The 26,796-nt window shown below is 40.8% G+C and overlaps 1 protein-coding gene across 1 annotated transcript in view; it reads left to right on the top strand.

The window, feature by feature from the left end:
• Positions 1-26,796, top strand: part of samsn1 (SAM domain, SH3 domain and nuclear localization signals 1) — a 134,964-nt gene that overhangs the window by 28,176 nt on the left and 79,992 nt on the right. The window contains exons 5-8 of the mRNA XM_016995499.2: positions 4,554-4,630; positions 14,355-14,417; positions 20,061-20,187; positions 20,707-21,086. Of these exons, the coding sequence (XP_016850988.2) occupies positions 4,554-4,630; positions 14,355-14,417; positions 20,061-20,187; positions 20,707-21,086 (647 nt within the window). The remainder of the gene's footprint in view (positions 1-4,553; positions 4,631-14,354; positions 14,418-20,060; positions 20,188-20,706; positions 21,087-26,796) is intronic.

Here is a 26,796-nt window from a genome sequence, read left to right as displayed (position 1 = left end):
ATAGATCAGTAGAAAACTCATGTGTGGCTGCTGGGTTATTGAGCCATAATGGTCGATTAGTATGGTGCTGTCTGTCATATATTGGCAACACAGCAGATGTTAGGTGAAGGCGTAGAGACAGACTGTTTTCTAAGAGGAACATCCCTATAGATAAAAGGAAAAATCCACCATAGTGCTGAGCATTTCTGTCTAGATAAAAGTCCCACTGATATCCTTTAGCTGGACTTCTGGTCTTGCATTCTTGGGAAGGAAACTAATTGCATTACCATCTAAAGGTATACTCATACCTCTTCTATTGCTTTGTACTGCTAGACAGCAGTACATTTGAAAAAGATCTCGGAGTCCTTGTGGACAACAAGTTAAACATCAGCCAGCAATGTGATGCAGCTGCTAAGAAAGCCAACGGGATTTTGGCCTGCATCCAGAGCCGGCCCTAGGTATTTTTCAAGTGTAGGCGAACAGAATTTTGCCCCCCCCCCAAACCAATCACTGAAAAATAAAAGTGTTGGATAAGCGAAAATGTTTGATAATAAGGAGGGATTAAGGAAAAGCCTATTAAACATCAAATTACATTAAGATTTTACAAATTAAACACTAAAACATCATGTTTTACAACAAATCAACAGAAAAAGCAGTTCAATACCTTGCGGAGGCAGGCCGCAGGAGACAGGAATTGCCTCGATGGCGCCCCCGACAAGATGGCGCCACAGGCAACTGCCTAGTTGGCCTGGTGGTTGAACCGCCTCTGCCTGCATCAATAGGGGTATAGCGTCTAGATCCAGGGAAGTCATGCTACCCCTCTATTCTGCCTTGGTCAGACCACACCTGGAATATTGTGTTCAATTCTGGGCACCACAATTGAAGGGAGATGTTGACAAGCTGGAAAGCGTCCAGAGGAGGGCAACTAAAATGATCAAGGGTCTGGAGAACAAGCCCTATGAGGAGCGGCTTAAAGAACTGGGCATATTTAGCCTGCAGAAGAGAAGGCTGAGAGGAGACATGATAGCCATGTACAAATACGTGAAGGGAAGTAATAAGGAGGAGGGAGCAAGCTTGTTTTCTGCTGCCCTGCAGACTAGGATGCGGAACAATGGCTTCAAACTGCAGGAAAGGAGATTCCACCTGAACATCAGGAAGAACTTCCTCACTGTGAGAGCTGTTCAGCAGTGGAACTCTCTCTCTCCCAGACTGTGGTGGAGGCTCCTTCTTTGGAGGCTTTTAAGCAGAGGCTGGATGCCCATCTGTTGGGGGTGCTTTGAATGCGATTTCCTGCTTCTTGGCAGGGGGTTGGACTGGACGGCCCATGAGGTCTCTTCCAACTCTACTATTCTATGATTTTATGATTCTATGTAAGGGAAAAATATCCACATAGAACAGGACTTGGAACATGTTTCCTTCCAGTATTGTACTACTGTAGTTCCCCACATCCTTAACCACTCACCATGCTGAGTAATATCTGGATAAAATTAACCCATAGAATTAATTTCTACCTTGACCCATAAGTTGTTTGTAAGTTGCATGGAAACTTTATTAGAGGATAAATGTTGTTTCTGTTCCTATAAATCTCTCTTATACACTCATTTCAGGCTTCCTTCCATCTTTTTTTCTACTTCTAGTGAGATCTAAAGGAAAGTTTTGGAGTTATCACAGCCTATCAGAAAGACAAATGACTCTGACAGAAAATTAGGCCTGGACACTCCGTAGAAGTCAAAATTACCACAATAAGGCTATCATACTTTGGCTGTATCATGAGTTGACATGTAAGAAAAGGTGGTTGTGCTTTCAAAAGTGGAAGGCAGTTGGGAAAGAGGAAGAATATCTTGCAGGTCGAAAGATTCTGCCAAGGAAGTCAAGGCCTTGACTTTGTAAAGCCTTTGCAGGCGTGATGGTAAGTGGGTGTCTTGGAGGACTCTCATTCATAGGGTTTTCATAAGTCAAAGCCAAGCTGACAACAATTTAAAGCAACAGAAAGAGAGCCAGCATGAAACACAAGCCCTCTATATGCTTGTGGGCACAACCAAATAGCTTGAAAAAACAGCTGATTTTTTATGATCCTTCTCAAGATTTAGCTTATGTAGTTTAGGTGAGGGAGTTGACAAAAGATCATGGCAAGTCTTGACTCATAATGCAACAAAAATCCTAATTACTTTGAACACACTGGGAAGTAGAGCAAGCTCCCTCTTTTCTCCCTTTTCCTTCCTTGGCCTTCCTTTTCAAAGACAATTGGTGTGAGGATTAAGTGCCTGACCCCACAGAACACTAGAACCTGATGAATGAAACCTTAAACCATAAGCTTAACATTAAGCCCCCTAAAGCCATCGATTTTAAATAGGCTATTCAAGAGCTTATTTTTAGCTTTCAACATTTCCTTAACTATTTCATTGCCCATGGAACACAGGGAAAGAAATCTGTTCTCCTTGTGACTGGAGTATTGGTAGATGAAGTTGCAGCACCACTTGTTGGGTAGAAGGGGTTGAAGCATCATCCACACAAGCCCCAATCCCCAGCAGAATGGACCCTCTCTCAAGGCCCTTCCACACAGCTGAATAAAATCCCACATTTTCTGCTTTGAACTGGAATATATGGCAGTGTGGACTCAGATAACCCAGTTCGAAGCAGATATTGTGGGATTTTCTGCCTTCATATTCTGAGGTATATGGCTGTGTGGAAGGGCCCTCAGAGCAGCTGATGCCAATTAAAGTAGGTTGCAGAGATCTGGCCAGAGTATGTTACTTAGGGCCCTTCCACACAGCCTGTTGTGAATGAGTCTTCTGTGGCTGTGAGTGATAATGGTGGGATCAGGAGAGGAAGGAAGAATCCTCACGAGGAGGGCTCACTGGAAGATTTACACAGGAACAGAATCAGGGAGATTGATGGGGAGTCTTCCGAGGAGGATTCATGTGGGGATTTGGGAGGGGATCTTGAGGTGGAAATGGATGCTGAGGAACCGGTGGTGGCGGTGGAAGTTGGCATAGATTGGGCACGGGCTCCGGAGGATCTTGGGGAGGAATCTGGGTCCATGGATGCTGTGGACGCTGGAGAGGCTTGGGTATCTTCAGAAGCAGATCTCACATGGTCTGCCTGGAGGAATGAGGGTAGTTCCACAGGTGTGGACAGAGTTGGGTGTGGGCAGGGTGATCTTGATTCTGATGAGGAGTTTGGGACGCCTGATCCTAGGGCATTGACTGTTTGGAGCTCAGATTCTGATGAGGAACTTGGGACACCTGACCCTAGGGCATTGGAAGTTTGGACACCCAAGGAAACCTAAATAAATTGGGGATTTTTGGCCGCTATTCTTTGCCTGTGGCAAGGTGTTGCTGGGCGCCATTGGGTTTCCTGTACGTGATTCTGAAGACTGGCTTGGGACTTTGCAACCGATCTGCTGTTCGCCTTCGTTGTCTTGGCTTTTTGTGCCATCCCATGACGTGGACCTTCTTGTGATGACTTCACCCTTTGGACCTTGGACTGAAACTCAACTTGGCTTATCTCTTAGCTCCCAAACTCGGCTTGGCATTGTTCTCATCTCCGTGGCTGTCTACTGTTGCTGACTGCTGGCTTCATTCTCGACCCTGATGCTGTTTCCTTATCCCGACTTCGGACCAGCTTGACTTCGTTACAACGCTACGCTCCTCTAACTCCTGGCCTGGCTTTCGACTCTGCAGCGGCTTGCCGCTAATTCCTCAGCGTTTTCCAGTTTGGCTTGTTTGTGCCGCTTATGGCGAAGCGCTTTTAGCCTGGTTTGGGTTTTTACTTAAGTTTGGAATCGCTGCTGTACTTCTGGCTTTCGGGGAAGTTTTGGGGGGTTCATAGCTATTTACCTTTGTTTGTTTTGCCATTTTAAGTCTGTTTAGTGCTTTTGGGCTGAATTCAAGTACTTTAAATTAAATCCGGATTATCTCTGGTTAATCCGGATTATATGACAGTTCACGTTTTTGGCGTTTATTCTGTTTTGACTGCTTAATAACACTGAAGTTTAAGTGTTTTAAGCCTCTGACAATTTACTGAGCTGTTTTTGAGTTATTGCTTAAATAAACTATATTTTGCTTTCAGTTGGCGTCTGACCTTTGACACAGCCATATATCCAAGAATATCAAGGCAGAAAATCCCACAATATCTGCTTTGAACGGGGTTATCTGAGTCAGATAATGTGGGATTTTCTGCCTTGATATTCTGGGACGTAGGGCTGTGTGGAAGGGCCCTTAGTTACACAAATGGAACTAAGGGTGCACTGAACTGTAGAATTAATGCAATTCAGCATCACTTTATCGGTCATGGCTTAATGCTATGAAAAGCTGGGATATGTAGTTAGGCACTAGCAGTCTTTGGCAGAAAGGTCTAAAGGACTTGTGAAACTACAACTCCCATGACTCCATGGCATTGAGCCATCGTATTTAAAGTTGTGTAAATCTGCATTAATTCTACAGTGTAGATTTACTCTAAGAAACCCATGTCGAATACCAGGCCTATTACCTTAATGTTTAAAACAATCTGGTTTAACCATGATAGTAATAATAACTGTAATGTTCTAATCCATGTTCTCTACCCTTGTACAGAAATAAATGAAGATATTATCATTGGTGAAAGGTTCCATTTACTACAGGAAACAAGAATAGAAGAAACAACATGTCAGGTAATTTTGACTGTAATCCTTGAAAGTTTATAGTAATAAATTTCTTCATCTTTGAAATGGCTCAACACTTCATGTGGCTGCTGCAGCAGATTGACATGGCTACTTCTATTGAAACAGTAGTCCAAGTAGGGCAATAGGACCATGTGTCTTCAATTGAGATGTTAATATACCTTTTCATTTTATGAGGTGGCTGTTATTTTTATTATCACTGTGCTGGAAGACTTCACAAAATTGTATCAGTTTTACAGTATTTGAATGCCATAGTTCTTTCCTACAATATCTTGGAGTGTGGAGTTTGGTGTTGTTGGCAAACTCTAGTGCTGTAATACAGAATCCTAATTGTTCATCCAGGTAGGATTCTGTAGGATGAAACCATGGCCATTAAACTGCTATGCAGTGTGCCTACATTTTTCACAAGAGAAATGGACCAGTAAGATGGTTGTGTTATTGTAGTTTACTTGTGCCCTGGAGCCAAGTAATGTTCCCAAAGCCAGAAGTCCACTTACAGTGGGGACAGGACAGAGACATATGCATTGAATTGTACCTAGAAATGTAGTGGGTTATTCCTGCATGCACATAACAAGCACAGTACTTCTAGCACCCTGGCTCAATCAGTAGCATTCTTGGTTTGTGAGGAAGCAAAGCATTGCAAAAATAGAAGATGGATATCTATTTGCACAAGGATGTTTCAGCTGTTTCCTTGCATGCACTCCTCAAATGTACTACAGCTTGCACAATCAGTGCATGTTTGTATTTTGCAAACAAAGCATTTGAAGTATTTTATCTTTTTTAATTAACTTGTTCTTCTTTAGCAAGATGCCACTTTTCTTTTGTGTGACCACATGCATGGAATACTTTGCAGCCTGTTAATATATATTTATAAAATTTGTCTGCCATTGAATTAGGATGTTGGGAATTTATCTGACACAAGCCTGTATTAAGTGCTCTGATCAATATAGCAACTTCAGCTTTGGCATATGTGTCCAGAATACTTCTCAATTTTATAAACATATACGATGTCTCCAGGCAGTCCTCTACAGAAGACTACATTAATTAACCCACTAGCATGAGCAATTAAGGAAGCCTGACCCTTGGGCCTGTGCATAATAATATAAAAGTAATTAATGATTCATCAGTTGCTGAATACCCAGGAATAAGAAGACACAGCAGAAATAGGTGTTGCTAATGATGCTGTCGTTATTGATGACTCTGAAATCAGTGAAAGGATTTTTAAAAATGAAGACAATGTTTCTTTTCCTCATCAATGTTTGTCTTTTCTTCTTAAGCCAAAAGTTGGTCTGTTATAGATTGCCTTAATAATAATGGAAGTGATGATTTCCTTCAATGAATAATTCTTTGGAATATTTAGGAGGGTCCCTGGGCATACTTTCTGAGGGACTCTAGACTCATTATGGAGCCATCTTTTTTGTTATCATAGTCATAGAATTATAGAGTTGAAGAGACCACAAGGACCATCCAGTCCAACCCTACCATGCAGGGACACACAATCAAATTGCTTCTGACAGATGACAGTCTAACCCTGGACGTTCTACAGATACATAAACCCCACTTGCCTAGTTTCCAACAGACCTCAGGACCTCTGAGGATGCATGCCATAGATGTGGGTCAGAGAGAATGTTTCTGGAACATGGCCATACAGCCCGGAAAACTCATAGCAACCCAATCTAACATCTGCTTGAAAACAGATAATTTTAGTTTTAGTTCTCAGTAATGGTGGCTGTTCCTCCTTAGGATTCTTGGCTGCTCATTTGCCATAAGAAATGAGTGGCCTGTCAGGACTAGAAACTTCTCTTCTTTCCTGCGACCACCATTCCTCCTCTGTGGGCCTCTTTGGACAAAGTGTTTGTTATCTATATATATAAATGAGTGATGGCATCCAATTGCTGCCAGTTTAGAGGGCTAATCTCTGCCCACTTGGTCTCCAAGCAACCAACTCAGCCAAGGGACAGCCAGGGTTCAGTTAGGGGACAGGCAGACTTAGGCCTCACTTAGGCTTCTTCCACAGATTATCTAATTTGCATTGGATTATATGGCAGTGTAAACTCAAGGTCCTTCCACACAGCTATATAACCCATTTATAATCTTATATTATCTGCTTTGCACTGGATTATCTTGACTATCTTGCGAGTTGGTTCTCGCAGAAGCAGAGGCAGCAGGAGGACATTTTTGCTCCCTGGCTTCAGGTAGGATTTGGCTAAGATTTGGCTAAGATTTTAAACTGAGTGTGGGCTTGGCTCCTGTGATTGAGTTTCTGGGAAAGCTATATTTGCCAGTGGCACCTTTACTAACTATCCTTTGCAGTACATACAGGAAACAAAGCAACATAAACAAATACACAAAGAGGTGGTTTATTGCAGTTTGCACATAAAGTGCGTGCATATTACTTAACTGTACAAAGATCCCACTTGGCCACCACGCTCACCAAGAGATGCAACAAAAGCAAAACATTCCCATCACATGCACCAGCTGTGGCATGTTCTGCTTTTTCACACAAAAACTAGACAACTACATCTGCTCCAAATGCAAACAGATGACTCTGATGGAGCAGAGGATCCAACAGCTCGAGCACCGTATTAAGACCCTTAAGGACATTCAGGCACTCGAGCTCTTCTTGGACACTGCACAACACGCTGCTGTAGATCAGCAGCCTGCATCACACCAACACCACCAAGACCATGATCAGGAACCTTTTCATCCCTCCTCCCTGTTGTAGGACACGGCTCTACAAGGGCCGGAAAAATAGTACAGGTCAATAACTGGCTCAGAAAATGGTGTCAAGAGGAGCATTTTGGCTTCCTTGACCATGGTCTACTCTTCCAAGAGGATGGACTACTGGCAAGCGATGGGGTGCATCTCACACAAGTAGGAAAACATCTTTTTGCACACAGACTCACAAACCTCATCAGGCGCACTTTAAACTAGATCCACTGGGGGAGGGGAACAACAGCTTGGCGAACACTATATTACCCACGACCACAGGGAACCGCCGAAAGGCTAAACGGAGGGCTGCACAAACACAGCAAGGACCAAGTACAGAGAGCACAATAATCCCAAATAAACAGTTCGAGGGGAGGTCACAGGGGCTTACATGTCTTTACACTAATGCTCAGAGCATGGGAAATAAGCAAGATGAACTCCAACTCCTAGCACAGCACCACACATACGATGTCATAGGCATCACTGAAACCTGGTGGGATGACTCCCATCACTGGAATTTAACCATTGAGGGCTATAACCTCTTTCACATAAATAGAACAAAGGGGAGAGGAGGGGGAGTAGCTTTATATGTCAAAAACAGTTACGTTGCAGAAGAAATGCAAGACTGTAATCCGGGAAACCAGCTTGAAAGCATCTGGATAAGAATCAAGGGAACCGGGACTCAAAAAGATCTTGTCGTGGGTGTCTACTACAGACCTCCGAGTCAGGATGAAGGACTTGATGAAGCCTTCTGTCAACAGCTGACCAAACAGGCACAAAGAAGAGATATAGTAGTCATGGGCGATTTCAATTATCCCGATATCTGCTGGAAAACAAACTCAGCCAAGAGTACAAAGTCCAACAAATTCCTCACTTGCCTTGCAGATAATTTTATGGTCCAGAAGGTAGAAGAGGCAACAAGGGGATCAGCAACTCTTGATCTAATCTTAACAAATGTGGAAGACCTGATCAATACAGTTGAAGTGGTTGGATCCTTAGGGGCAAGTGACCATGTGCTCCTGCAGTTTGCAATACAAAGGAATGCTGAAACTAAGACAATTCAAACACGCATTCTGGACTTTAAGAGAGCTGACTTCCAAAAAATGAAGGAATTACTGAGCGGCATTCCATGGACGCCGATATTAAAAAACAAGGGAGTTAAGGATGGATGGGAGTTTTTCAAAAGTGAAATACTCAAGACGCAAATGCAAACAGTGCCAACAAAGAAGAAAAATAAGACAAGTGCAAAGAAGCCAGAATGGATGTCCAAAGAACTTCTAACTGAGCTAAAGCTCAAAAGTGACATGCACAAGAAGTGGAAAAGGGGAGAAATCACCAAAGAAGAATTCGAACGTATAGCCAACACCTGTAGGGAAAAGGTTCGCAAGGCTAAAGCGCAAAATGAGCTCAGGCTTGCCAGGGACATAAAAAACAACAAAAAAGGCTTTTTTGCTTACGTTGGTAGAAAAAGGAAGAAAAAGGAGGCGATAGGGCCATTGCAAGGAGAAGATGGGGTGATGGCGACAGGGGACAGGGAAAAGGCAGAACTACTTAATGCCTTCTTTGCCTCGGTCTTGTCAGAAAAAGAAAGCCATCTTCAACCTCAACAACACGGAATGGACGAAGGATTGGGGGAAATCCAACCCCAAATAGGGAAACAAGTTGTCCAGGAACACCTGGCCACTCTAAACGAATTCAAGTCCCCAGGGCCAGATCAGCTACACCCAAGAGTACTGAAGGAACTAGCAGAAGTTATTTCAGAACCACTGGCAATTATCTTCGAGAGTTCTTGGAGAACTCCAGCAGATTGGAGGAGGGCGAATGTGGTCCCTATCTTCAAGAAGGGAAAAAAGAACGACCCAAACAATTACCGTCCGGTCAGCCTCACATCAATACCAGGCAAAATTCTGGAAAAGATCATTAAGGAAGTGGTCTGCGAACACTTAGAAACAAATGCGGTCATTGCTAATAGTCAACACGGATTTACCAAAAACAAGTCATGCCAGACTAATCTGATCTCTTTTTTCGATAGAGTTACGAGTTGGGTCGATACAGGGAATGCTGTGGATGTAGCGTACCTGGATTTCAGTAAGGCCTTCGACAAAGTCCCCCACGAACTTCTGGCAAACAAACTAGTAAAATGTGGGCTAGACAAAACTACGGTTAGGTGGATCTGTAATTGGCTAAGCGAACGAACCCAAAGGGTGCTCACCAATGCGTCGTCTTCATCATGGAAAGAAGTGACAAGTGGAGTGCCGCAGGGCTCCATCCTGGGCCCGGTTCTGTTCAACATCTTTATTAACGACTTAGACGAAGGGTTAGAAGGCACGATCATCAAGTTTGCAGACGACACAAAACTGGGAGGGATAGCTAACACTCCAGAAGACAGGAGCAGAATTCAAAACGATCTTGACAGACTAGAGAGATGGGCCAAAACTAACAAAATGAAGTTCAACAGGGACAAATGCAAGATACTTCACTTCGGCAGAAAAAATGGAAATCAAAGATACAGAATGGGGGACGCCTGGCTTGACAGCAGTGTGTGCGAAAAAGACCTTGGAGTCCTTGTGGACAACAAGTTAAACATGAGCCAACAATGTGATGCGGCTGCTAAAAAAGCCAATGGGATTCTGGCCTGCATCAATAGGGGAATAGCTGGAAAGCGTCCAGAGGAGGGCGACTAAAATGATTAAGGGTCTGGAGAACAAGCCCTATGAGGAGCGGCTTAAAGAGCTGGGCATGTTTAGCCTGCAGAAGAGAAGGCTGAGCGGAGACATGATAGCCATGTACAAATACGTGAAGGGAAGTCATAGGGAGGAGGGAGCAAGCTTGTTTTCTGCTGCCCTGCAGACTAGGACACGGAACAATGGCTTCAAACTACAGGAAAGGAGATTCCACCTGAACATCAGGAAGAACTTCCTCACTGTGAGAGCTGTTCGACAGTGGAACTCTCTCCCCGGGGCCGTGGTGGAGGCTCCTTCCTTGGAGGCTTTTAAGCAGAGGCTGGATGGCCATCTGTCGGGGGTGCTTTGAATGCGATTTCCTGCTTCTTAGCAGGGGGTTGGACTAGATGGCCCATGTGGTCTCTTCCAACTCTACGATTCTATGATTCTATGATTCTATGACTCCACACTACCATATAATCCACTTCAGGGTGCATTTTATACAGCTGTGAAGAAGGGGCCTCATATAATCCAGTTCTAAGCAGATAATATAAGATTATCAATATACAGTAGAGTCTCACTTATCCAACATAAACAGGCCGGCAGGATAAGATAATATGTTGGATAATAAGAAGGGATTCAGGAAAAGCCGATTAAACATCAAATTAGGTAAGCCTTATACAAGTTAAGCACCAAAACATCATATTATACAACAAATTTGTCAGAAAAAGTAGTTCCATGCGCAGTAATGCTATGTAGTAATTACAGTAGAGTCTCACTTATCCAACACTCACTTATCCAACGTTCTGGATTATCCAATGCATTTTTGTAGTCAATATTTTCAATATATCGTGATATTTTGGTGCTAAATTCATAAATACAGTAATTACTACATAGCATTACTGTGTATTGAACTACTTTTTCTGCTAAATTTGTTGTATAACATGATGTTTTGGTGCTTCATTTGTAAAATCATAACCTAATTTGATGTTTAATAGGCTTTTCCTTAATGCCTCCTTATTATCCAACATATTCGCTTATCCAACATTCTGCCGGCCCGTTTATGTTGGATAAGTGAGACTCTACTGTACTGTATTTACAAATTTACCACTAAAATATCACAATGAATTTAAAACACTGACTACAAAAACATTGATTATGAAAAGGCAGACTGCGTTGGATAATCCAAAACATTGTATAAGCGAATGTTGGATAAGTGAGATTCTACTTTAATATGAAATAATTACTGGGATAGAATAATGCAGGACAATATAATCTCTAAAACCAGGACAGTAAATAAAGACCAACAGTCTGAAAGCAGGGAAATTGGAAATTCCACAAAGGAAACAATCAGGGCCAGCTAACACCTCCCAAGAAAGGATTCTTCCAGAAAGGAAGCTGAGAAGGGAGTGAAGCACTGTGTATTACCAAAGTCATTATTATTATTACTATTATTATTATTATTATTATTATTATTATTATTATTATTATTGTGTTGCGGTCAACCGTGAAAATGAATACAATCTGGCTCCAAGTATTCAAAAACACTAAAATCAGAATATATAAAAATTACTGTGGTATAATAAAACAGAACAGTACAATCTCTAAAATCAGAACACTAAATAAAGAACAACACTCTGAAAACAGGGGAATTCCACACAGGAAACAATCAGGGCCAGCTAACACCTCCCAACAAAGTATTCCCATCATCAAAGTCTGGCAAATCCTCTGTTTTCTCAGGGCCACAAACAGTAGAAGCATATAAAATATCGCAAACAACACCACTCTGAAAACAAGGGAATTCCAGACAGGAAACAATCAGGGCCAGCTAACACCTCCCAACAAAAAATTCACTCAGGGAGGAAACAGCCAGGCTTTAAAGCTGCAAGGCTATTACATCCTGATCATTTTTCCTAATTGCAGCATTCATACTTGCCTCCAATAGACAAAAAAAAAACCATCAGAAATATTGTATATTCACAACCTTTAGGAAATAATATCCCCTGTTGGCGCAGCGTGTTAAAGCACTGAGCTGCTGAATTTCTGGACCAAAGGTTTGAATTGGGGGAGCGGAGAGAGCCCTCACTGTTAGCCCCAGCTTCTGCCAACCCAGAAGTTCAAAAACATGCAAATGTGAGTGCATCAATAGGTACTGCTCCAGTGGGAAGGTAACAGCGCAGCATGCAGTCATGCCGGCCACATGACCTTGGAGGAGTCTACGGACAATGCCGGCTCTTCAGCTTAGAAATGGAGATGAGCACCAACCCCCAGAGTCAGACATGACTGGACTTAATGTCAGGGGAAAATGTTTAACCTTTACCTTAACTACCACCAATTCCTCAATACTTTATTTCCCATACCACCAGACTTCACCACAGCAACGCGTGGCCGGGCACAGCTAGTTACCTATAAAGCCATAAATGGCTGGGGCCCATACTATTTGAAAAACTGCATCTCTGCATATAAACCAACACGAGCACTGCGGTCAGCAGAGGGGGGCTCCTCTTGGTACCACAACATCTCAAATACAGCTGTTGGGAACGAGAGAGAGAGGACCTTCTCCATGATTGCTCTCCACATCTGGAATTCCCTCCCCCAAAGAGTTAAACATTGACTCCTCCCTCCTCTCCTTAAAAAGCTATTAAAAACATATTTATGCAATTTAGCTTACGGAGAGGAGGATTAAGTATATCTATTTGCACCTTACCTAGCTGCTAGCACCCACCCTGTTAGCTTGTCTTCCACCCCCCCCCCCCAAAAAAAACCCCCTAATGTTAGCCCGATTTTAGAGATTTTAAATGATATTTTAATGATTTAATATGTTAGTAATTATTTGGACTTTCTTTTACGTCTTGTTCATTTATTTTGATTTATAATTTACTGAGTTGTTCTGATTTATTTATTGATTTGTTTTTGTATTATTGTCAGCACTTAATATTTTGTTATGAGCCGCCTTGAGTTCCTTCGGGGAGATAGGGCAGGCTATAAATAAAGTTTCATTCATTTGGTAGACTTCTGCTTATTTAAGGGCTGTGTAGTTCTTCCTGATGTTCAGGTGGAATCTCCTTTCCTGTAGTTTAAAGCCATTGTTCCGCATCCTAGTCTTCAGGGCAGCAGGAAAAAAGCTTGCTCCCTCCTCCCTTCTCACATATTTGTGAATGGCTATCATGTCTCCTCTCAGCCTTCTCTTCTGCAGGCTAAACATGCCCAGCTCTTTAAGTAGCTCCTCATAAGGCTTGTTCTCCAGACCCTTGATCATTACAGTCGCCCTCTTCTGGACACATTCCAGCTTGTCAACATCTCCCTTAAATTGCGGTGCCCAGAATTGGACACAGTATTCCAGGTGTTGTCTGACCACGGCAGAATAGAGGGGAGGCGGGGTACAAAAACAAAGTTGTTGTTGTTTTTAATATGTAGATTAAATGTAGGCATAGAACTGAGTACAGAAATTCAGGAAAATATAATTACTTTTTATTTCCTAACATGGAGGGGTGAAAACAGCAGACCACTGCAGCATGAGAAAAGTTTAACAATATAGTTTAGATGAGAAAATGTACTAAGACAAGTTTGCAGGGAAATTCAAAGTTATCAGACAGTATAAAGAAAGGGTTGCTTCCATAGGGTATGTTCTAAAATGGTAAATGTTCAGTGATTTAAAAGCTGCATAGCTTAGTGTAAATGTGTATGCATCTGAAGGCCACTCAAGTTACTACTGAATAAATCCTTAAGATTTTTGTCTATTGTTAATGATGTACTACAGCACACATTTAAGAGAGATTACATATATAAGAGCTGTTGACATTTCTTATTTAAACTAGACTTGTAGCAGCCTTGTGTTAGAGCAACTCATAAACCTAAACAAGTAATAATAGCCTGTGGGGAAATACTTGAGGTGGGGAATTTTAATTTTGGTTTCCTTGTTCTTTCTTGTAGTTCTCTACAAGTCCTTAACCTGACAATTCAGGTGTTGTGCAGAATGTAGGAGAAATTATATTGTGTCCTTGAAAAGCAATTCAGGAAACATAAAAGAGTACTCTAGATTTTTTGCCTTTCTAATTTATTTTCAGTCTACCATTCTTTGTAAACTTTCTTCAGCGTTTATATCTTTAGATGTATAAATAACAACAGACCTGAGTGAGGTTCTTAGTATCAAAGAAACTGATAAGACTAAACAAATTTGTATTATCGGTGCATTTTAATTGAATTCTACACAGCCCAATTAATTTCACAATACATACTCTCACTGCCTCTTTCCTACCATTCTTCCTCTTTTCTATTTTCTTTTTCTCACATTTAAAAACTGACATTCCTCATACATTTTGCTTACTCTTTTGTGGTTCAAGGTAATGACTTATGAACAATGGATTCCACCGCAGAATCATACTCTAGGGACAGCCGGTGATATGGTAAGATATTACATCTTAAGTTCTTTTTATTTTTTCTCTACACATTTTTGTATGGTAGCCTTCCCCTATCTGGTGCCCTTCCAATGTGTTGGGAAGGTTGATATTAAATTGCACCTTTGTGGAGCATCATATTGTGGAACCACACATATTGTGTGGTTTATGAGAGCCAATGCACTGAATTCTACCTATACTGAGTTGAACACACAGGATCTGAAGTTCATTCATCCATCCTGTGAAATCCTTCACCCACAATCCTATGCACATTGAACAAGTCCCATACAGTGGGCCATATGCCAGAGTAGATATGCATAAGATTGTATTGTGGGGGGGAAGGCAGCAACAACATTCGGACCCTGCCTATCTTCGCAATTGCATCCCCACCCCCACCCCCTCATGTACCTGCATGAGCGTTAAGATCTGCCGGAGAGGCCATTCTTGCAGCCCCATCACTGTCACAAGCACGGTTGGTGGGGATGAGGTAAAGGGCCTTCTTGGTGGTGGCCCCATGGCTTTGGAACACCCTCCCCAGGGAGATTAGGCAGGCCACCACCCTATCCTCCTGCCAGAGGGAATTGAAGACTTGGATGATTAGACAAACCTTTGAGAATATCTAACCCAATGGTTTGCAATTATGATACAGCTCAGCACTTTTATTCCATTCCCCTGTTCCTTAGTTACAACTTGCGCTATCCCTTTCCTTTCTTTTTGTTTACAGTTGGCCATGTTTTTACTACAGAAGACACTATAGGTTATTGGGTGCTGTCCTGAGTTCAAATTATTGTTTTATATATTCGTGGTTTTATTTTGTATTGTACTGTCTGTTTATCTTATGCATTGTTTTAGGCACCTTGTGCCATATGTCAGCCACCCTGAATCCCTTAGGGAGATGGAGGCAACAATAAAGTTGTTGTTGTTGTTGTTGTTGTTGTTGTTGTTGTTGTTGTTAATATTAGTATTTTATTTGTTCACCATTTCATAATTTGATCTGTCTTCTTCCTTAGGACATTGTGAAGCTCTATTTTTTCTGTTTTTCACAAGATTGTTCATTTGGTCAAGCTTCATGGAAACTTGGCAGTATTTTCATAGGAAAGCTAGCAGAGTTTTCCTTGTAATTTATTTATGCAAAATATAATCGCTGCATTTATTATTTTGCATGCCTCACTTTAGCTAAACAAAATATTTACCTCCTCTGCACATGAATTGCTTTTAAAACAAAGAGGATTACCCATCACCCATTAGTAAAATTGGTTGAGTAGATTATATGTTGTTCTACTTTCAGATGCCCTCTCAATTAAAATACAAGTTCAGACCTCTATGACCAAAATTCATGGGTCTGGTATTCTCTGTTAATAATTGCAGCTATGCAGTTTGACTGTTAAACATTACTTAATTGGATCCCTGGCATTTTACAATCACTTGATGCGTATTTTGCAAAACTGATTTCACAGGCATCTCATCCAGGGAGAATCGTTGTCCATATGACTAAAGTCATCCAAATAAAAGTCCCCTATCTTCATTTGGGATCAAGGATTAACAATTAACAATTTGAATATAATCAAAGTGACTTTGTGCATATGTTCTACAACACTATATGTATTATTTTGGCAGGGTTGTTTCTAGCTATAACATGTTGATATTCACATCTGCATGTCTCAATTTACATTATCCCCAATTTACAAATTTCAAACTTATTTTATTTATTTATTTATTTACATCACTTTTACCCTGCCTTTCTCTCCTAGGAGACTCAAAGCGGCTTACAGTAAATAGGCAAAAATTCAATGCCTAAAAACAATGTAAAAACAACAATTCATATAAAACAATCTACAAAACAACAGTTCATATAAAACAGGTACCATTACAAAATAAAATCACATTATATAAAATTTTAAGAATGTCCAAGATTAAAATCCATTCATCCAGAATCCTCAAGTCTTCGTACAGGTCATGTAAAGTCCATGTTCTTATTCATTAAAAGCTTGTGTGCACAGCTATGTCTTTAAGGCTTTCCTGAAGCCTAGGAGAGTTGGTATCTGCCGTATGTTGCTGGGGAGGGTGTTCCACAGCCGAGGAGCCACCACCGAGAAGGCCCTATCCCTCGTTGCCACCAGCCTTACCTGCGAGGCTGGTGGGACCGAGAGCAGGGCCTCCCCCGATGATCTAAGAGTTCTAGAAGGCTCATAGGGGGAAATACGTTCGGACAGGTAAGATGGGCCAGAACCATTTAGGGCTTTAGAATATTAAGTTAATTCTAAGTTAATATTATTAACTTAGAATATTTCTTCAGCAATATATGAACTCTCATGACACTGTATGGCCTTTTGCTTAAGCAGATAAGCAAGGCAAAAGAACTGAGAGTGAGGATGATAAGCTGAATTGATATTTTGTATAATAACTACTGACGGGACAGGTTTTCTTTTACTGACTAAGTCTATGAAAATGGAAGGGAACAAAAGCAACTGCTGTCTTGGCATTGCTGGAAGAAGGGGTTTCCTGTCTGCTGGTACTTTTGCTGTTCTCCAGGAATTGTCAAAGATTACTGCCAATGTATTCAAGAACAAAATCAGATTTCATTCATAGAAGGAAAATCCTCCCATTCACAGGAAACCTTCCATTCAAAGAATGATATTATAGTTTGACACATGACTCACCTAAAATCATAGACCCATAGAATAATAGAGCTGGAGGAGACCACATGGGCCATCTAACCCAACCCCCTGCCATGCAGGAAGAGCACAATCAAAATACCCTCTACAGATGGCCATCCAGCCTATGCCGTCACACCCAGGCACCTTTTAAAGCTTTAAGATGTGCTTCTTCCTTTGCCCAGGTGAACTGTGGGGGCCTTACTTAGAAGCTCTGGAAATCCCAGTAACCAAAGGCTACCAAGTTGAACAATCAAATAAAATTTTATTTTCACAAAGTCCATGGAAGACTTGACACACATAGTTAAGGTTGCAAATATAAACAGTCAACTTATAAAACCTTGCAGATGTTTCTTTCTTGCTTTTCCCCTTTACTTGCTGGTTTAACTTCCTCCAAAGGCGAAGAGATCCTGAGATCCTCTTTACCCTAGCCCTGAGCTATCAGAAAAAGCAGTTCTATAACTATCTAAGCTCAAAGCTAGTTTTTGAGGTGAAGTAGGTAGAACTTCTTCCAGAAGATATCCTGAGATATTCTCTGCCCCAGTGCTAAGCTACTATTTTGAGAAAGAGTAGGTCTTTCCCTATCTATGCTCAGCACTGGTTTTAAAGGCAGAGGTCAGTACTTACGATGGCTTTGTCAGAGTTGGCTTGGCTTGGCCACACAAGCACATCTGAGTTCTTTTTTCTTCAGTCTAGAAGGCAAGAGGCTTCTCAAAATGGAGCCTTCTTTCCCCAGAAAAAGGGACAGTCTTCAGAATAAAAAGATACATTTGCAAGCTGCAAGCAGCAAAGACTTTGCTGAGCTGGCTACAAACTCTACTAATGGCTAACTATCAGAGTGCTGCAGAATCTGCAGCAACCCTGGAACAGGTGCTATTTCTAAAACTATGGGCAGCTTGTAAAATCAAACTTCTGGGAGATGGAACACAGCCTCTGTTCAAAAGCCTCCAAGGAAAGAGCTTCCACCACACTCTGAGGCAGAGAGTTCCACCTAACAAAGCATCCATTTTGATGTTTATAAGTGAATGTGCAAAACCTTTCCATAGACGTTGCCCACCGTAACTCTGGCTAAGGTCTTTTACATAACTTGGATTTTGATGACATACACGAGCCATCATTTTAAAATTCCATGCAAATCTAAATGAGTACTCTTCATCTTCCAAATAGTGTTCTGATGAAAAATTCTTAGATATGTAAAACAATTCTTTTATTTCAAGAGGCCATGCTTGGTTTGACACAATCTTTAATGTTATATTACATCTCAGGATCCTATTATTTTGCAACCTCTTCTCCATTGTAATTTGTCTGTTCCACAACCCTGTCCATTCATCTTATTTGTTCACAATGAAAACTGTCATTTTTTTCCCCTGAGGGACCATTTATTTCACTTTTCTTACATTCCTTTACTAGAAACTGTAGTATTTAACAGATTTATTCTGTTCTTTGTTTCCTTTGCCAAGAGTTTTTTCCTTGGGTCAGTTGTTCTATGAAAGCATATCTGACCAACATTGGTATTCTACACATTTATCTCAGAAATATTAGAATCCAATTTGAGAGTGGCATTTAAATGTTATTTTTAGAAATACAGTATCAAGTCCACACATAAATATAAAGGCAGCCATGCACCAGTCAGGAAGTGTCATCAGAAACGGTTGGAATGGAGGAGTGGTTGATTAGGTTGACTAGTTAATCTTGTCTAGGTCAGTTACAGGTTACTGAGCGGGATGAATAAAAAACAAGATGGTGGGTAATCATCACCGGGTCCAGAAGTCATGCAACAAGTAAATAGTCCAAATAAACAAAGTCAGCATGGAGTAAATCACAGCTAGCCAAAGGTCTAGGAAACACCAATGCCAAAGAGTATTGCCAATCACCAAGATAGAATTAGAATGCTTGTTCCTTTCTTATTCTACAAATAATGGTAAAAGTGTCTGCCATCTCCTACTAGGGAGTAAAGATCCTCTCTGCCAGGGTACCCATATTCTCAGATTCAAAGACAGCTGTATATTCCTAGCAATCTGTCTTCTCCTCTGTGTCTGAACATTCTGACATCAGGGTGTGAGTTCTGACAATGCCTGTAAAAATCCAGAATTTCAGGCTAGGGGCTGAGGTGGACAAATCAGCTGTCCCAGAAGTATGTTGGTGAGATCAAGAGCTTGGACCATAGAATTCCTTCAAACTTCTTATGATGGTAGACAAAAAGTTACAACTAACTTGCACACTGACTTGCTGCATCACAAATAGATTAATGTTTTGAAGCCTTAATAACATGAAATAATTTACCATGATATTCACATGTCAGATATCTTCCAGTCACTAGTCTTTGCTCACCAGTTTGTTTGGCCTCCTTAGGCAAAGGTCACAGTTAGGAGATAATGAGCATTTTGGAGGGTTTCAGAGGTGTAGAACAGGGGATGTTTTCACCAGAGAATATACCTCTATCACACCTATATGGGATTGTGGTTTTTGAGTTTAAGAGGAGCTTGGGATACTTCCAATTAGATCTAAACTGAGTCACAAAAACCACTAGTTACTCATGGAATCCACTGGTTTTGGGGCCCAGCTGTTCAGCCTGACCTATCTCAAAAATTTGCTGCAAGGAAAAATGAGATGGAAAGCCATGTAAACCTCCTTAAGTTTATTAACAGCAAATACAATGCAAATGTAACACATATATACACACCCATTCACAGTGGTGAATCACTATGATGTTCAGAATGCCAGAAGAATGCACACACACCTACAGAATCGCTAACTTTTCCCATATGTCATGTTGCACTTTGAGAAGTATTGTTTTCCTCAATCCTATTGCTAGTACAACAGTGAACATGCTGCTTTAATTAATATTTTGTGAAGCCTCTCTGATTGTCTGACTTGCTTCAGGATATATAAAGAAATAAAATATATATAAAGAAATAAAATATATTTTATTTCTCTCAAAACAATGGAAAAAATTTCCCCTGTGCTTATTTTTTGATCCTATTATTTGTTATTTTAGGTTACAGAGTCAGATGAAAGCAAAGCTGAAACAATGGGAACTTTAAAGCGTTTGCAAAAATTAGTTCGAACTAAGAAGGCCAGTGTACATAGCTTAGATGACATCAAGCATGTTTTGGTGCCCCTTAGTAAGTAAACCTTATTTTAATCTATGTTATGTGAAATAATTTCAGCATAGGTTCAGAGTAAATATATATGTATTGTAATTGTACAGCAAAAATAGCACTGGTTTATATATTGCTTATGCAAATAAGCACCAGATAATCTACAGTATCCTCCAACTATGCTTAACAAACATGTGAATACTAAATTCAGTGAAAACAACATTCTGCTTTAACTGAATAATATTTGTGAAATAGTTCTGACCAGAACTTACACAAGGTAGTTTTTGGGGGTATACTTCCCACACTTTCCCACATATAGCCAATTTTTGCTAGTTCTTGTTCAGACAATGGTAGATACAGTCGATTCCTTCCACTGTATGGAGAAGACCTATCTCCCTTGCCTCCAACATCCTCAGCCACCTATCGTAAATACATAAAATCTCAAGGCAGTCATATATACATCGACGAGAATTTTGCATACTTTGTGTCTTGGAGAGGGAAATACTTCATCATTTTAAACAATCTTTCAAAATCTTTTTAAAGATCCAGCACCACAAGATGTTTTTCTCTCTGAAGATGAAGATGAAGCGCCAACATCGTGTATGAAACTAACCAAATCTCAGGACAAAAAAGGTTCAAAAGAGAACACAAGACGAAAGGAAGAAACTGACAACAGAACAGACCTTATCTCTGCTTCCTTGGGCAGATCTTATACTTCCAAGTTGAACAATGTAGGCAATATTTCTATCCGTTCAGAAACTGAATATCAGCTGTGGAGTGATTGGAAGCCTTTTCCGGATAACCAACTATGCCCTTGTGATTTTTTGATCACGAAGATGGAAGAATGGGAAAAATGTGCTTGCTGCTCTCATGAGCCACATCTTACTGGTTCCCTCACAGATGTGGATCTCCCAAGCTCATGGGTAAGCTTAAGTTACCTTTTTTCTGGCTAAACTGCTTAGTTATTGACACTTCTTTAGATTCACTTTCTCTCCCTCTCTCCTCCCTCTCTCTTTCTTTTTTTCTTTCTTTTTTTCTTTCTTTCATGACCAGCACAATCCAAATTCACTAATCATCCACTAGAGAATTCTCAGTGTTCTTGTTAGAAAAAGGCTAATTTTCTCAAGCTCTGGATAAGTCTATTCATTCATGCTTTACACATACACATGCTAGACCAGGTGTGATGGCACGTCTGAGCCTTTGGGAGAACTATGGTGTCTGGCTTTACTCATTGGCTATCTGTATACTGTCTATTAAGCTCAAGACCCTTAACATGTAGAGGCACTTTAGGCAACATGAAAGTTAACCAAAACAAGTTTACTGAAAACAGGAAGAACAAAGGGCTAACTCTACCTAGGACTATTTTAAAATAGCTTAAAACAATACATTACAAATTGAGAATTTGCTGAATGCAGTCATCTTTCTGGAATCCTGGAAAGTCTTTTGCCTGTGATGCAAAGTGATGGCCTTGGTCTTCTACTTTGTGAAACTTGGGCTGACCACAAGCTTTTGTTCTCACTGAGACTGATGGTATATGAAGAGATCATAGTGCTAAAGATGTCTGTTTGAATTGCTAGGGCCTAGGATTTCCAAACAATATCCAGGCCTCTAAAATTTGTAGCTCTATTGCAAAAAGAAAAGAAGGCATAGCAAATAAGCTCTATGCTGGCAAATGGACTGAACCAACTGAGACTGGCCTCTAGGGGTTTTTAATGCTCCACCAGGCATGTAGCCAAGGGGGAGGGGGGCTTGTGGGGCTTCAGCCCCCCCCCCCCCAAATTCTCAGGTGGTCCACGAGAAGGCCTTCCTTGTATTATTTAAACTGTTACGTTTATTCATATCATGATCTGATCACCATGCTCAATATATCGCATATGCACGGGGGTATTGTGATAATGATACAAAGGGTTTCCTAGGGTAGATCCTCTCTCACTCAGACTCAGACTCAGCCCCCTCCCCCCCCCAAATCAAAATTCTGGTTATGAGCATGGGCTCCTCTCAAAAACTACTATAAATGGAGGCATCTACACTATTGAGGAACCTAAACAGAGGAAACTAAAGCAGAGGAGAGGAAAGGTAGAGCCAAGACTTCACACCAGGGGTCCTCAAACTTTTTAAGTGAAGGGCCAGTTCATGGTCCCTCAGACTGTTGGGAGACTGGACTATGATGAAATAGTCCTAAATTAGAATTGTTGTTGTTGTGTGCCTTCAAGTCATTTCAGACTTAGGTCAACCCTAAGTATAAAGTTTAGGACAGGAGCCAGATAAATGACTTTGTAGGGCCCCATTTGGCCCATGGGCCTTAGTTTGGGGATCCCTGTGCTAGATCATAGGAATTGTCTTTGTCATTAGTAGCTACATCTCCTTCACCAACAAGTGGACAGGACAGAAACATACATTAGAGGCTCTATGCAATGTGCAATAGCTAGAGTATCTTCCATAAGCATGATAGGCCACTTCAGATGTTGTGCCCTGCATAAATTCCAATGTCCTGCTTTGGCAGGGATAGTCCAATTAATCTTCTGTAGTCATGCCTTTTCCAGTTGCTTTCAAAACATCCACATTTCTTTCTTTTTCTCCCACTTTCTCACTTTGTCCATTGGTTACTTCAGTTGCTGCAAAGTGGGCTCATCATACCAAAGAGGTTTGACTTCAGTTAATTCAACATAAGAGAAAAGAGAGAAAGGAGTGGGATCTTCCCAGTAAGCTCAAGCAAAAGCACTGTTGCAGCCTCTTCTAGCTTGCCTGTCTTTCTCATGAATAACCTTTGCCATCTTGACTAGACTCCCTTGTTGCCTGACCACATGTGTCCCAGTTTTAATTGTAGAATGTTGGATTGACTGGCTGCTCTATGGTTGGACTTCCAAATTAATACAGTATGTGCTCCATTTTCCCTCCATCTCTTTTCTTCCTCACTTTCTTCTCTGTTCTCAATATTGCAGAGTAGAGTTGTAGCAGTGAATGATGAGGAAACTGTAACTAGGCCAGGTTTGTAGAGGATTTGAAATGTGAACATTTCATGACCATGTTGAAACAGACAATGGAAGATAGGATAGGATAGACAGAAGAGAAACTGCAGGCCTCATTAAAGGGTTGTGTATACTTATGATGAATCCAGCCTGAAAGCCCTATTTCTAGCATAAGGCCACACAGATTTTAGACTTGAATGCACATGTACTAAAAACTACTGGATGTAATGGTTCTTTGTTAATAACTGTAACTGAGCATCACAAGCTGGAGAAATTTATATACTGAACTAGGTTACCCACAAGGTTTGTAACAGCTTGATAGAATGTGAAGTCACAGTAGTTTGTTTTTATGTCATTCTTATGTTTATAAAATGCAAATCATGAGTTCAGTCAAAATGAAGCAATTTTGGTCTTTAACATCTAGAGCAGCAGTGGGAATCATGTGACTTTATAATAATAATAATAATTTTATTTTTATATCTCCCCAACGGTAACTCAGAGTGGCTCACATGGGGCCAAGCCCAGCAAATGGCATAATATCATAAAATCAACAGTTAAGACAACGAGCATCACATTAAAAAACTAATTAAACAGATGTTTCCAGATATTGTTGGACTGCAACCCCCAGCATTCTTTGCCATTGGCTATGACAATTAGAGCTGATGGGAAGAGCAGTCCAGCAATATTTGGAGAGTTACAATATGCCCGCCCCTTATTGAAAAATATAGATTCGCTGTAGTTTCTCATTCAAAAGAAACCTCCCAGAACTTAATTACAATTAATTAATGTGGATCCATATTCTTGATTATGCTTCTTTGGCTTGATTAAACTACCTAGTTTTGTTACTCCATTTTCCGGCCACATGACCTTGGAGGTGTCTACGGACAATGCCGGCTCTTCGGCTTAGAAATGGAGATGAGCACCAACCCCCAGAGTCAGACATGACTGGACTTAACGTCAGGGGAAAGCTTTACATTACTAGAATGTATTACATTGGCTGCCTGATTAGAATTCCTTCTTTAAAACAAAAGTGATAAAAAACAAAGCTTCCAGCAAAGAAAAATAAAGCCTTGAAGTGTATCTATGCTGTAGAATGAATCCACTTTAACTGCCCTGAAGTAGCTTCCTCTTTTGTTTTGGTTCAGCACTAAGATTACCATATTACACAAATCTAATGTGCACCCTAATTTTGGGGAGGTAATTTAGCCACAAAAGGTGAGCATTAGATTGTAGCAAATGTGGTATTTTGGAATTTTTTTACTTGCTTCTTTGCTTACTTGGCTGATTGATTGGTTGAATGAATGAAATCATCTCCTTCTTCTAAGTGGCTTTGTATCTCAAATTATAAGTGGCTTTGTATCTCAACTCCTAGAATAGAGATTCTCAGCCTGTGGGTCCCCAGATGTTTTGGCCATCGACTCCCATAAATCCTAACAGCTGGTAAACTGGCAGGGATTTCTGAGAGTTGTAGGCCAAAACACCTGTGGACCCACAGGTTGAGAACCACTGTTCTAGGAGTTGAGATACAAAGCCACATAATTACCAAACAGCATGTCTTAATAAGATGAAAGGTATGAACTTCCTTCACAATGAATACTATTGCTGACATATAGAGATGAAACCATTCTGAGTCACTTCAGCTGTGATGGCATTTTCAGTGGTATAGGCCATCACTCAATCTTAATTCCAGAATAGTGACTGAGCATGTGTAGCTTTGCATGTAGGATGTTTGCTAAAGCATCCAAAAGTTCAGATTTTGTTAATGGTATGTTTATCCCAATAGAAGCTGGGAAGACAAACATAAGACAGAATTCTTTGGGAGCAGTGAAATTCATGAGAATATACAGATAAAATGAAAACTGTGCCCATACAAAACTAAAATCAACTTTCTTCAATATGATAATCAGAACATAGTGCTCTGGGAAGTTTTCCTTTCTAAAACCAAATCATAAAAGAGAATTTGACAGTGTGCCATGTATTTCAATGGGTCCTGATATTTGTCCAACCGTGATCAGGTGGCATAGTGGATTAAAGCCTTGTGACTTGAAGGTTGGGTTGCTGACCTGAAGGCTGCCAGGTTCGAATCCCACCCGGGGAGAGCACGGATGAGCTCCCTCTATCAGCTCCAGCTCCATGCGGGGACATGAGAGAAGCCTCCCACAGGGATGATAAAAACATCAAAACATCCGGGTGTCCCCTGGGCAACGTCCTTGCAGACGGCCAATTCTCTCACTCCAGAAGTGACTCAAGTTGCTCCTGACACGAAAAAAAAAGTATTTGACCAGCCAGGACATTGCATGTTCATAATGCCCATAGATTCTACTTGAAGGGGGAAAAGTGTAGTTGCATAGCTGTAAGTAGGTCATTGTGAAAAGGGATACATCTATTTCCCTGATTGTAAATCTTTGATATAAAAACCTGCTTTAGCATTAATAATTGTAGAATTTGTAAAACTACCACCACTAAATCTCTTTAAATTTATTACATGTTGAATTTTGCTTTCTTAATTTTGCAGTTTTGAAAACTATTTAGTACAAAATCTCCTTTCAAGAAGGAGTGATTATGAAGTCAGCACCTGTTTGCTTGATTCTGGGAACACTTGTGATTTTCAGCTAATATGTGCTCATTTCCAACAGTGCACTGATAGAATAAACCAAGCCTGCATCTGGCAATTGCCACCTGCTGAGCACCTTTAGCACCCAGTTATCATCTCTTGAAAAGCTGATGTTGTATTTAGATGCTTGAAACCAATCTGTGATGCACATCGTTGTTGGCAAGCAGATGGTTGGCAGCATGATTGGAAGCCAGTATAAATGAGACCAGATCAGAGTCAGATCCTGGACATCACCAGCAAATGTTCAAGATAATATTAAGCACAAAGAATTGGTGGGCAATAAGACAACTTCTAGTTGAAATTGTATATTGCAATTCATTATCCATCTCTCAAATCTCTACCTCATAAGCCTTTGGTATTGCCAGAACACTGATGGGCATTATGAAAGTGTAAAACTAGTTTCAGATTTGGTTATACATTCTGAGAGTTTATGTCAATGCAGTCCATGGGGGGTTGCTAATTATTTCCTAGCCCACATAGCCCTACCTGCACTTACCTTTGACTTAGTGGATGAAAGCTGTTGTTATAATAATAATAGTAATAATAATAATAATAATAATTATAATAATTATAATAATTTGGACAGAAAAACAAGAAAACTCATGACCATTCATCATTCACTGCACCCTCGCAGTGATGTTGACCGGCTGTATCTGCCTAGAAGATCAGGGGGCAGAGGACTCTTACAAGTAAAGCAAGCAGTCAAAGAAGAAGAACATGCCCTGGCAGAATATGTCAAGCAAAGTGAAGAACCTGCTTTGATTGAAGTCAAAAATCAGAAACTCCTCAAAACACAGCAGACAAAAAACCAGTACAAGAAAACCGCACTACAAACTAGAGCTGACAGCTGGCACAACAAAACACTGCATGGAAAGTTCCTTGACAAAATTGAAGGAAAAGCTGATAAGGAGAAGACCTGGCTCTGGCTCACGAATGGGACCCTGAAGAAGGAGACAGAAGGCCTGATCCTTGCAGCCCAGGAGCAAGCCATCAGAACAAATGCAATTAAGGCCAAGATTGAAAAATCAGCTGATGACCCAAAATGCAGAC

This window comes from Anolis carolinensis, chromosome 3 (assembly GCF_035594765.1).
Source record: "Anolis carolinensis isolate JA03-04 chromosome 3, rAnoCar3.1.pri, whole genome shotgun sequence".
In the NCBI taxonomy this organism is placed as follows: Eukaryota; Metazoa; Chordata; class Lepidosauria; order Squamata; family Dactyloidae; genus Anolis; species Anolis carolinensis.
The sequence above is the reverse complement of the archived record's forward strand: the minus strand, read 5'-3'. Positions and strand labels throughout refer to the sequence as shown.